This window comes from Lates calcarifer, linkage group LG11, assembly GCF_001640805.2.
Source record: "Lates calcarifer isolate ASB-BC8 linkage group LG11, TLL_Latcal_v3, whole genome shotgun sequence".
NCBI classification, from domain to species: Eukaryota; Metazoa; Chordata; class Actinopteri; family Centropomidae; genus Lates; species Lates calcarifer.
In genome coordinates, this window is record NC_066843.1 from 10,949,521 (window position 1) to 10,963,404 (window position 13,884).

Genomic DNA, 13,884 nt, shown 5'->3' on the forward strand with positions numbered 1-13,884 from the left:
GACAGTCAGGCTACAGACAAATCTACTGTCCATGTTATTTCGCACTGACATGACAATACAGAAAACAAAGCAGAATTTTTATTTGAACTATTATGTAATGCTTACAATGCTCAAATTTTCTGAATTTCAGCACACAGACTTTCCCTTTCGCATAGTCTATTCTCGTCTCCTCTTAGTAGCGTTGTTGACTTCAGATAAAGAAACAAGCTTCTCTGCTCAGCAGGATACAGAAGCCTTCATTATCATACCAGTGTGTGTTTCTGAGCAAAAAATACACACACACACACACGCGCGCACACACAGTCCTCTCCATCATGTATGCGTCTCGTCGACCTCGCGCAGGCACAGACTGTTCTCACATGTACCCACGCATTCCCCAATGACTCATCTAAAATAACACAAGAGGCATATCAAAATACACATTAATACCCTCATGAAAATAAACGGTGGGGCCCAGCAGAAATAAACAGTGGTCAGCGGGGCTTGGTCTGTGGGCCGTGAGACTGCAGCGCCTGCAGCCTCTCCTCCAGCTCTTACTGCTACAACAACATACCAAACACATCGACGTCCACGGGGGAGAACTCCGAATGAAGTGACTGAGCAGCTCTTCAGGATACCACAAGGTAGTCTGATGAATAACGGCCGCTTTCACCGGGGGCAAACACACTTGAAGGGATTTGTGTCAGCAGTAGTATCAGGGGCACGATGACTGAGGGAGGTCTAGTGGGCTTTGGCAGAGATTTATCTGATTGGACTCATCTGGAGTAAAGGTTAAGTGGTGGATAAAAAGAAAAAAGTAACAGACTAAGAGGAGGACGTGTTTATTCTAGAGGGGTTATCTCCCACACTGCCCACACAAAATATTTAGAGAGCGTACTGACAGATAAATGGTTTTGGGAGATTCTAGTCTTGACTTAACAGTAGTGTATCTGCTCAGCAAGTCACAATAAGAGTGATTGAATAAGTTAATACGAAAACAAAATATAGATTTTTCTCCTTTTTTTGTAATGAGTGCCTAACATACTTGAACAATGGCACCACCCTTAGGCAGCTAGATAAAAACACACTGACTCCTGAAACTAACTCCTGACCCCACACATTACTTCACTGGCGCAGCCTGGACGACGGAGACTAATAAGTGGGACTGTGAGATGCCAGAGATGATGACACTTAAGAATCAAAAGTTGGGGGGAAAAAAGGGCCAAAAGCAGTAAATATTATGAACAGCACCTGGAGTATGGCTTCAGACTCAAACCTCGGATGGCGGGAATCCACAGCCGACACCAGCTGCTGTACCATAGTGAAGTCCGGTTACTTTCCAATGGAAAAGTCCTCAGCAGGCTTTTTGAGCTCTGAGGGGAGATGGAACTCTTTATTTTGGAGATTAAATAACTCTCTGCTAGCAGCTCCTAGCTTACCTAGCTTAGACTTTTTAGCTGATGATCTGAATGTATGACCTGAGCAATAAATGTATCTTTGTACGTCATACTGTAAATGACACTGCTATATATCAGTGTGTAGAAAGCATCTTCCAACCATTAATTCCGGGCAGATACGTGAAGCACTGATGTCTTCACGTTCAGTTGCTTTAAGGCTTCGGGGACACCAGGTCCCTTGTTGCTGCAGTGACACGTAGCAGCTGAGATCACAGCCAAAAATATCATCACATTCCTTCTCAATATAAACATTCAGTATTAGATTGTACTATAACGTAAAGTCTGACTTATGTCCAGTGTCATATTGTAGGTTTTTTTCCTGGCTTTGTCAAAAGTACCACCACTCAAAATATCATGTAACATTATGAGCTTTTTGCTTCGCGATTCATTTTCCTGTTTTCATGAGACTGTTCTTCTGGCATGGACACAAACCAAGAAAACTATGTAACAGCTTGGCAGATTCAGTATGCTAATAATGGAGAGGAAAAAAAAACATTTTCTTATGCAATCTGCTGAAAAACCCAAGTGATCAGCTGGCAGCATAGAATCAGCTAAGTATCTGGAGAGGATGACCTTTTGACCTTTGACATTATACCTACTGATAACCTATAAATAACTGGTAACTGAGCTTTGGTCAGACGTTTACCTTCCTGACAATATTTTATCAAACATTTCCTCTGCAAATGCTTTATAATAGATTAGACAACAGATTCAGTAGTTCTGCTGGTTGAGTCATCTCTGTCTGTCTTGTTACAGCTCAGTTATGCTGTAAATAGTCAGGATGTAATGTCAGAAAGCAACAAACACAACCAGTCACAGGTGCACTCTGCAAGAACTGTGGCAGCTGTGTTAGCTCCATATGACAGCAGACATACATGAGTGTGTCTGTGTGCGTGTGCATTCAGCAGCATCTGTTCGTATACTCGGGTACACCTAAGTGACAGCAGATGTCCTTCGCATTCCAGCGTCGATCGTGTGGTGGTAACATGTGTTTGTGTTTATTTGTGCTGCCTCCTGTTATCGTCCGCAATACACAGTGACAGCACAAAGTCCAGCTGTCGACCTGTGAGTGTCCCGAACATGACAGCAACATGGAGAGAGAGAGAGAGAGAGAGAGAGAGAGAGAGAGGAGAGAGAGAGAGAGAGAGAGAGAGAGGTGTAACACTAAAGCTACAGACCAAGACTGGAAATTTTAAATTAAAGCAGCAATAATTCTTTTTTGGCCACTTGGGGGCAGTGCAACAAGTGTCAGTTGTTGCTATGATGTTAGCATTCCCCTGTTTAACATTCTGAAGTAATGGAATAACATTGTCAGTTATTTGGAGTTGTGTTATTGGCCACCTGATGAATCTAAGTCCAATATTCACTCCCATCAGCTCCAATTTGGAGCTACTCACCAACCGTCTCTGTCTGTTGTTTGATGAGTTTTAGTGAGTGCTTAGAGCTTTTTTTGGCTGAAAACATGCTGGCTACTGTAGCTGGAAACAAGTTAATAAGAGCCGTGAGAGTGAATCAAAACAGCAAAGCAGTGACCCCTAAAACCAAAACAACAAGCTGAACAGTGATAAAATGCTCTGCAGAGCTAATGAGCTGCAGTGTTGGGTAATTGTAGTGATTCATCATTATGACTCGACCCTTTCATGTTCATATTACAGTTATGTGATCCATTTTAAATTAAAAAATATGCACTGGTGCAGCTTTAAAATGAAGATTTTAAAAAGAGTATGGAATAAGTTAGTTAAGTCACTGAAAACTAATGCGAAGTGAAAAGCTCTGCATATGCATATGTTCAGAATTCCAAGATTTTACTTTTCTTTTAACACTGTGGTCATTCACAGTGACGCAGCTCCTTACCCTGCACTTTCCTCTTTCCTGTTTCTGTTGTTTTTTTCCTTGCCTCAGCAGCAGGTCCACTGCCTGATGGATGCTGACGAGCAGCAGACAGACATCCGTCTGGAAGGAAACATCACTGTATCCTCCACTGGGCCTCCATCTCCCACCTACTGACTGATCAATACAGAAGGCAGATAAATAAAGATAGCACTGAAAAAGCATCTCAGGGGCCTCAGACCTGCGTGTTTCACATCACATTGACAACACAGTGTGTAAACTGCACTTTTACTTATATATAGGCCCTTTTCATAGCAGACAATTTGATTTATCATAGTGAGAAAAGCACAGGTGTTAAATATAACATTAAAGATGCATTTAATTGAGTTCAGCCATCACTGATTTTATTATCTACGCTTTTCCTGCTGTGACAAATATCTTCTATGAAAAAGACCAACTGGTATTGGCGATAGATAGATAGATAGATAGATAATAGATAGATAGATAGATAGATAGATAGATAGATAGATCATGGTCGAGCTTCTCCTCAGGTGGAGCACACAGAGTTGGAGCAGCCACTCATGAACAGATGGCTGCCATATTTCCATCTAAGTGCGCCTGGCAATGTGCTGACACTATAATCTATCTTGGCAGGCAGAAGGACGACGCACTGTTCACACAACGTTCATGGAGAGAGAGCACTGTACACATATTTGCAAATGTGGCATATAAAATATAGGAGTAGATGCTGCTCCAACATATCCGCTGAGAATTTTCCCACCGCTACTTTCACCAACACCGTTCAGCATGCACAGCGGTGAGCAGGAGTGAAATCTGCACACACTGCATCACATTGTTTATCAGATAGATGATAAAGAAACTTTTCTATCAGGTATTGATTATAAAGGTATTATCGTCTGTCTTCAGTTCAGGGATCAGTTGACGTGAAGACGTGAAGAAGAAAATGAGAACATACAGTTGATAACAGCCTTTTTCATTTATTTAGGTAAATCAGTTTCTAATGATTTACAGTTTTCAAGACCTTGACTGGAAATGCCAAACGAAAAACCAAAAAAAAAAAAAACAAACCAAAAAAAAAAAAAAACATTGCTCAGGGCAGTTTTTCATTCCTCTGTTGTGTAAGTAAAACCAGTGGCCCAGTGCATCTCTTAAATTTCCTCCTGAGGAATGAAAAAAGAACAAACTAGAGCAAAAGTCCCTCACTACTCAAGGACTGTGTTTTATGCCTAATAAAACTACATTAGATGTGAAAGAGATATGGTTTCAATCTGCTCTGAAACACCAGTACAGGCTTCGGTTGAGCAGATGGTGAACTCTTGTTGAATGAGACATTTCCGCAAAATTAGAAAGAGATCATTGCTTGATGATGTCCAATTAAACATACTGGAAGTCCCAGCAGTAAGTGTAACATTTTCACAGGACAAGTCAGTTAATCATGTCAGCCGTAATCCAACAATCTGTCATTATGTGCCACAGTGCCAACGGCTACTCCTGACTAGTTGAGCAATTCTCATAAAATTTTATTTATTAATGTGAACTGAGGCCTGTATAGTAATTTAAAATCTACCCTGAGCCACTTCTTTTTCCAGTTTATTACCATCCAGTGAGTATCACTCAAGCTTCAATAAAAATATTGAACATTTATATTGTAAAAGTTAAAGCTAAGGTACAGCTAATCATCTACTTTTCCTCTGAAGGCAAAGCTGTAGGCACATGGATTTTTCTGGTTGATAAGTTATAGCGGAACAGTTTGGGCCAGAGTAACGTCTCACCTCCATCTGGACTGAGGACACTGTTCTGGGATCTGTCAGTGTTGATCTGTCCTCCAATAACTCTCTATTAAGCATCCGCCGGCCTGAATAAATCAAGTCTAGCAGTCTCATCTGTGAGTCCTCCTGGCTATCTTTATCACTCATCCCTTCAGTATGGTTCACTTCACTGTATGCACACGCACACACACGCACACACATACACACACACACACTCTTGAGCCGTATCTACTTGAATGCCCTATTCAAAAAGCTGAAATTTGAGTGTGTGAGAAATTCAGGTACAAGAATGATTTTCTCTTTTCAGATTATACCATTAGAGCTAAGAACATTTTTCAGAGGCCTGAACAGGTAAAACTTCATGCAAAAGAAGTTCAGGACTACCAGAAGGATTGCCATGAAGTTTGGTACGCACATTCATGTTCCCCACAAGATATTTTCGCAATAACACTGATCACCTGTGAACCTTTTCATCTAGCTCCATCATCATTTCAAAATGTTAACTTGGTTTCTTTGGTTTATGACCATATACCTGTAAAACTACTCATGTCATCTTTAGCGGTTTAGCTGTTGCTTGTGTTTAGAGCTAATTAGCAAATGTTAGCAACAAAAACGAAGATGGTGAACGTGTTTAACATTATACCTGGTACACACCTGCATGTTAGCATTGTCGTTGTTAGCCTATTAGCACGCTGACATTAGCATTTAGCTCAAAGCAGTGCTTTGAGCTAATGCAGCCGGTCAAAGTACAGCCGGGCATTTTTAAGCCTGCGTTGCTTAGTGTGGTTTTCTCTCTGAATGCGCTTTGTTTAGACAGATAGTCATCAGTGGTGCAGTGAAGGTTTCTCGGCCTGGTAACAGGTGAAATTCTGCATCAATTGTTTTGTGATCCCACCCTGATCTGACCCGACTGCGAGGCGAACTCTAAGTCTGAAACAGCTCCCACAGGCAGGTGCATTGCATACTGATTTGCAAATGAGCAAAATCAACAATTCCCGACAGCTAGCCAGAGAATGAATCAGGGCCTGACCTGAAGTACACTGTCCTCCTCATGTTTGGGCGGGTGGGACCTTCTTCGAGGCACGTGAGTTGCGAAGAACACGGTACTTAAGAACATGGTAAGAGGAGCCTGTTCGTTGGTGCACCGTCTGCGCCTGCGTATTGAGTGGCAGAATAACATAATGCAAGTCAAACTGTATGTAGCCTTTGTGTGCCAGCTAAGATCAAATATTCAGAGAGCAGCGGGCCGGTTGGACGGATGTGATCCGTCGAGCAGAAACACTGTGACCTTCCAAAATCCCAAATGGAAAACAGCAGTCATGCTCAACTCCACGCTGCAGGTCATTGAGAGGCTAATGGAGGTGCAGTCCCGAGGGGAGCAGTGCTGTCTTATCTTCAGCGGCACACCGACAGTGAGAAAATGACAAATAAATGAGACTGACTCATCCAACTGAATGCATGACAAACATGAATTTTTAAAAAAAGAACGGTTTTGTGGTGGATTTATTCTGGGAAGTGAACGGAGTCCTCGGATCTCTGCGCTTACTCGGGTAACATGTGAGAACTGTTTTCTAGGAATCCTGCGTTTTGAACGGTGCTCAGTAATGATGACTGCCATGCTTTAAAACTCACTATTTAACATGTTATATAACATAAACAACAAACTAAGTGTAAAAATTACAAGTTGGACTTTTACAGGGCGTTATGTGTCTGACTAGTTGTTCCTCATGATGAAAAGTATAGATTTTGTTACCACCTTGTCTTGTCCATTAAATGGTAATTAAAGTGGCTGCATTTGAAAATTAACACAAACCAATCAAATTTTCTTCCAGCATTTAAAACCTATTAGGAGTCACATACATCACAACTGTTGGTGTGAAACAGATATTTAAAAAATAAATCTACAAAAGCTATTATAAATGACATAAAATTAAGCCCTTATGATTATCTCATTTAAGGCTTAGCAAGGAAATGAGTGAGTGCATTTCCCAAACTGTTGAACTATTCCTTAAAAAAGCCACTTACAACTTTGTTGGAAAGTAAGGACACCTGTTTAAATTCCTGAAAATTGACCATTTGAAGGTCAAGGTTTGCTTCAGCAGCAATGAAAACCAATGCCAGAGGCTGCCACAAGCAATGTTACAATAGATGATGTTGGGTTTTTTTTTCCCAATAACAAACCAAATCGCTTTGGCAATCTAGCAAGGTCAACGTGAAGGGTGCAACCACTGCATGTCCTCTGAGCAGGTTTTTAGCTCACAAAGTTTCACTTGTGGGGAGAGTCTGAAACCTCTGGTGATGGGAGTGATGCATGCGGTCAGTTGTCTCTGAAACAGAGCATAAGGCATTATTCTAAAGGAAAATGTTAACTGTAAAATGACTGAATTAATTAGTTACACTGACGGCAGTCTGAAAATAGAATTCTAGGTCACTGAGTGATGAGTTGACAATGTTAAAAAACATCCATAGGCAAATTCTACCTCAATTGCTTATCGATACTGGAGCACGGGAGCGTTTCCTCTCAACAAAGAGCTGTCGAGCTTTTAACAGATGTATTCTGAAAACACAGACAGGTCTTCACTGACGCATCCTTGGTGGCTGCCCTTGGATCACAGTGAGTTCATGTCTGTTTTTTCAGACTTAATGAAGTAGGAGCAGAGGGACTTTTGGGCCACAGAAGTAGCATGCAGATTTCAAAGGTTAATGCCTAAAGGAGAATATGTCTTGATTAAATTATCTGCTGTGTTTTGTTTATCATCTCAGTTGCTGGTTAGATACGTCACATCCCCTTTAAAAGCACAACAAACCATTCAGACTGTGTCAGAGTCACGCACACCCATTTTTTCTCTTTTTATTCAGTGATAAATAATTTCCTATGATCATAGGCTTTATGTGTAGACATCCGATCAAGGCAAGAGACAAATTAGAGGGCACACATTGCCACCATTAGAAAATAATAGCAGAAACAAAAACAATGAGGTAAGAAGTTCTCTTTTTTTTATACATTTGTGGTGCTTCTATTTCTGTTACCTATACTGTTGAATGCACAGTGCTTCCTAATACAGAAATCCTGCCTTTTGTGTCTGTACATTATTAAACAAAAACAGGTCATGGCACAATACTGAACCACCCAAGACAGGGCACTGCAGAGTGTATAGTTTAGCAGTATACATCATCATCAGACCGAGAGTTAAGAAAAGCTGAGCAGGAAACAGAAATACAAAAACAAAAGCCTAAGACTTAGCGACTGAGCACTGTGACTGATTCAACACACACAGACGCACACACTTTTCAGGAGAGTGTAAACATGTATACTATGAGCCTAGATGTGAGATTTACTGTTTGTATATGTGGGTGAGCTGAAACAATTAGTCAATCAAAGTAAGATTTGTCAACTATTTTGATAATTAATTTTTTAAAGCGGAAGTGTCAATTTACACTGACTGACTTGTTGCTTTTCTCTGTCTCTTACATGATACTAAAATTGTAAATGTTTGGGTTATGACCTGGTCTGTGACTGGAGCAGTTAACTGATTAATCAATGGGCAGAAAATTGATCAGTGCTCTATTTAGAGAACTGAATAATTGTTTTAGTCGTTTTTAAAGCAAAAATTCTTCTTTAAAGTGAGAATTTGATGCATGTCTGCATGTCATGTTGTACATGATAATAAACTGAGTATTTTTGGGTTTCTCATGGTTGAACAAAGTAAAATATCTTAACATATTAAATTGGGCTACTGGAAGTTATAACAAGCATTTTTCACTATTTTATAGACAAAACAATTAATTGCTTTATTATTAATAATAAAATAAAAATAAGCAGCAGATTAAATGATAGTAAAAAGTTGCAGCTCTACTTGTGACAACAGAGGCTGACTTGGCTGAGGGATGGCTGGGTTAAGGTCAACTGATTTTGAATATTTATGGATAAACTAATTTCAGAGATGGAGGAGATTTGAGTGCTCTGTGTTCTGAATAATGAGTTGGAAAAATGAGGCTGAATGAATACAGAATTCAACTGCAGATGTTATGTGTGGGGTGTTCAGTATCAAAGTAATCCAGTGATAGTTGTCTGTACATCCATGGGTACAATGCAAACATGGACTTATAATAGCTGAATCAGCAAACTCATCATGGCGCAACAATGTAAACATGGCAGCATTATACTTCCTGTTTACATCCAACAGAGACTTTGAAAAGCTCTGGTATAAACATATTTTTACCTGACAGTACTCTAAAATGATGGCTGTTATAATATGTAAATTTGAGTAAATTTGTGAAAAGATTTGTTTTTTAAAGGTGTGTTGTAAAAGTTAGAAACTGGTCTTAGAAAGTTAGAAACTGGAAGAAACGGAATTTAAAGACATTACCTCGGGCTCTAAAAACGTACAATAGAGCGATTAATCTAGAACATAAACACATTTGGAACAATTGTGATAATTCATTGATAATTTTAGACAGTTTTTAAGCAAAATAATTAATCAATTTCTGGTTCCAGCTTCTCAATTGTGAGGATTTGAGGATTTTTGTACTCTTGGTCAGATACAACAACCTATGTGCAAAGATCAGCTTGGGCTGTGGGAAATTTTAACAGGCATTTTAACTATTAAACAATTACCCAAGAAAATTATCTGCAGACTAAATGATAAAGAAACTCAGTCAGCTGCAGTCCTAATGTGTGGATCTACACTGTACACACAGTGTAGTGGTTACCTGTTTAAATGTGTGTGTGTGTGTGTGTGTTACCTTCACAGGCATCGAGAGCAGCACACTGAGGCACAGCCCCATGCATGGACCTGACCTGCAGTCCCAGTGCCTTCACTGTTGTACAAAACAAGACAAAAAAATGCTCCTGGCTCGCTTCTTTCCTGTCCAACATTAAAGGAGAATACCATCAATTTTTCAGCATTCACATATGTTATTTTTACACTGTATTGATTCATCTTCTATTTATAAGAGTCAATACTGTCGGCTGTAATAAGCGATATACTGAATGAGTTCATCTTAACCCTTCAAAAACGTAATACCACAGTGATATACATCTTTGAAAAATACTTTGAAGGTCACTGTGCTTGTGGCTGTACTTAACAGGATTAAGGTTATCACTACAAATACAAGAGGTGTGTTTATGTTCAGATGATTATTCTCTAAATTCACAGTCTTTATATAGTTATTGGCAAAAGATGTGCATCAATGTCATGGTTTTAGCTTAGCAACACAGCTGTCTACATCCATTGATACTTTATTGCTGTCCATATAAATAACATTATGCAAGGTCTTACATTGAGTGGCATTCTCCTTTATGGTAACTGACCTCCCGTTCTGTTGCCCCACAGAGGTCACCCCCCTCCCTCCTCCCTCCTCCCTCCCCCGCTGCTACCTGCTCCTGAGCTGGAGCAGGTTGGAGACAAAGAGGCGGCACACCTGCACCATCCTCTCGTCCACAGCAGCCCACATGTTGGCCCAGACAGCTGGGATCACAGCTGCTCTCCCTCAACCACACACCTGGGGCCGTGTGATGTGACAGGCGAGAATAAACCCTGCTCTAAAGCCAAGCTGGCAGAACCCCCCTCTGACCCTCACCCCCAATATCCCTCAAGGGTTTACTTCAGTGAACCTCAATTACACTCAAACTACTTCAGTGGAAAGGCTGGGGGGGGGGGGTGGAAAAGAGAAAAAAAAGAACACAAAATGTACAACAACAGAAAAACACACAACTGAAATAGGTAAGAGAAGCCAAAAATAGCAACAGGAGCGGTCGTGATGGTGCAGATGTGTGCTAAGGGCGGCGGGGCGGGCAGGCGGGAGTCAAGTCGAGGAGTGGGTGTAGTGGTCCTCAAGAAATGTGCGCCAGCATTGTGGCTGCGGTTGCCATGACAACAGCACATTAAGCACCCTTTCCGACAGAGCAACAACAGAGAGACGGCCATATTTTAAATCAACAGTGGCAGGGTGCTGCGACAGCCTCAGCTGCCCTCTCTCACACTCCTCCACCCCTTTGTGCCCATGTCCCCCCCGTTTAGTGTTTTGTTCATTTATTCGTTTTCATCTTTTAGTAGTTAGGTACTCCATGGTGCTGCGGTCCCTTGACACATAAGCAGAGACTTCCCTGTTTCAGGCTTCTGGCCAGAGTTTGTTGGTTTTTGATTTTTCAGTCATTGTGTGTTTTTGTTTATCCCATAAAATTTTCAGAGCCTCTTGTGTCAGTCCAGAGGCGGGCACGGGCGAGTCCTCAGCCCGGGAGGCAAACTTTGCCTGCAAACAGCAGTCCCACTATGGTGAAGAAGATGGAGAGGACGAACAGCACGTACGAGGAGCCGACCACCGTGTTGTTGGGCAGCTTGTACGGCTGGCCTCCCACCTCGTTGATATAGAAGCCTATGGGGAAGATGAGCGCCGCCATGCAGAACAAGATCACTGGAGGGAAGGAGTGAGAGAGAAAATGTCAATTTACTGTTTACACATAAAGATGATTCTGTACGGACAAATTTACTCTCTTGATCTGTTTAAATCCTATATGTAAACCACATCACATGGACTTAAAGGCCAAACTTTTGTTAAGGTTAGAGAACAAAATAAAAAACAGCCAACACTTGAAGTCCCCTTTATTTAGCCTTTATAATCAGTATATTTAAAAATGGTTTGCAATACTCTATAATCTAGGCGTAAGAAGACATAAAACCTCCTCTGGGCACCCACAAGTGGAGACTGGTGTTAAAATGTCTTTATATCTACTTATAACTACATTATACCAGGACTCAAATGTTTGTGTAGAGCTTATAAATGCTAAAAGGGGGACTTAAAAGAAAGAGTTACCAAAAAATGTGACACATGACACAAAAAAGTCTGACCTCAGCCTTTGTTCTCCACACAACACGCAAAAAATTAAGCAGGAACTCACTCAACTTGAGCAGGAAGCATAGGCTGCTCAAATTGAATTCAATTTTAGCAACTTCATTAGCGAGATACAATAGTGCTTTTCAAATGGCTTTGAAGGAGCAATTACACAAAGCAGACTCATGGCATGCATCGAGATCAGCGTGACTCTGCCTCATGTTTTTAGGAAGATGAGAGGGAGATAGAGAGACCCTCAGTCCAACGTACTGTGACAGACTGTTCTGTTAAATGGCATTTATGTAACTTTAATGTCTCAACAGCTCATTTAAAAATAGGTTACATGTGATAGATTACACATTATTCTGACAAATGTACAGCAGCAGGAGTCCAAGCAACAAATCTGAGTGGTTCAGCCAAACCAAAATCTGGCTTTGTGCAGACTGAAGAAATGACAGACTCATTGCTCATTTTACAAGTATGTCCTCATTAGAGGAATTTAAAAAAAGAAAAAAGCTGGGCCACAAATTGTTGTGGATACTTTAATTTTGTAAGACTTCTCAACATCCAGTTTGTAATCATAATGGCAGCTGAAAACAGAAATTGGGGAAACCCAACATCTGACATTAAGGTCTGCTAACAGAGTCGCAGATGTAACTCTCTACAGTCAATAGCAAATTTAATTGTCTCCTATACATAATAATGAACATCATGTGTGGCACCCCAAGATGATTGTTTTGTTATTATTTTTTTGTCTCACTCTACTGATTAAAATGCATCTCAAACAGACAGGATTACTATGTGTTTACATGACATGACACTTAACACAAAGTTAGCTAGACACAGTGAACCAAGGACAATTATTATGAACCTGCTACTGCATCGGTTCCCAACCTTTTTGCATGTAGCCCTTTAAGACAAAGAAATGACTAATTGTGACCTCACACCACAGGTTAAAGCAGTGGTACGGAAACGAGTTTTGAGCTTGAGCTTGACGGGTTTCTGAGCAACATCAACAGTGAGATGCATGCACAGGTGCAGGGCAGAAAATGACCAAAAAGGAATGAGAGCTTAAGGGGGGGATCAATATAAAAAGTAGTTGGGTTTTTTTGTCTAAAAATGCACAAATCACAAAGGTAATGATTGGAAAATGTTCATTATCTTAAGAAAGAAACCTACCTTTTAGCTTAGAGAGCAGAATTAGTTGCTAGCTCCAGTGAACTGGTCACAGCTCTGGACTTTATAAAGGCTAAGGATGGTTTCATAGTGAAACTGCAGTAATAAACGCCGGTTTTAAGGTCAGGCAGCTCACACTATTACTGTGTGTTTAATGCCGATAAAAGAATATTGCTAAGCCTTTCTGTTTGACGTCTGTTTTAGTTTCAGTTGGGGAATTGGTGACAGCTGATGGAAGAGCAGACTGATGGATTCGGATGGAAAATGTGTCACGTTGGTATGCTTATATCTTTCCAGAGAAAAAATTTAAGCAGGCGTGGAGAGTCTCTCTTTTCATGATCCTGTGCAGCTGATCAATAATACTGATTAAATCCTGTACTGACACAGTTTCTCACGAGTGACGCTCTGCCTGTTTACTCTGCAGGCAATCCTAATATGAGTATCTGCATATATGTAAAACATAGATATTTATCTAGTGTTTGGTATATTTTGAGGAAAGAGCAGGATTTTAAGTAGTAATAGTTCAAATATTATAGCCAGAATGAGTGGACAGGTGCTTTTAACTTGTGCAGCAGCAAACAGCATAATAATATTGTGCTGTAAGTTTAGCCCCTGCTCTCAGTTGGTATTTGCAGACACTCAATGGTAATTTCTCTCCACCTGTGGAGCTAATTTTGTGCATTATGACTCCAACTATTTGCTGTTCCTCACTGGAACATGTATCATGTTAGCTGCTAGAGCTGACAGATGTCTATCAAAGGTGACGTGTGGTTAAAAAAGGTATGCAAGGATGTGTGTCGCATACATACACATTCACC

General features: G+C 40.6%; 1 protein-coding gene and 1 long non-coding RNA gene across 2 annotated transcripts in view; one reads left to right on the forward strand and one right to left on the reverse strand.

Annotated features, from left to right (window-relative positions):
* LOC127142962 (uncharacterized) lies at positions 1 to 10,741 on the forward strand. The gene is made up of 2 exons (XR_007814098.1): positions 1 to 623; positions 3,342 to 10,741. It is a non-coding gene; the product is annotated as an uncharacterized LOC127142962 (long non-coding RNA).
* Positions 7,877 to 13,884, reverse strand: part of mosmoa (modulator of smoothened a) — a 22,922-nt gene continuing 16,914 nt past the window's right edge. The window contains exon 3 of the mRNA XM_018670684.2: positions 7,877 to 11,473. Coding sequence (XP_018526200.1) covers positions 11,289 to 11,473 — 185 coding nt within the window. The 3' untranslated portion in view covers positions 7,877 to 11,288. The remainder of the gene's footprint in view (positions 11,474 to 13,884) is intronic.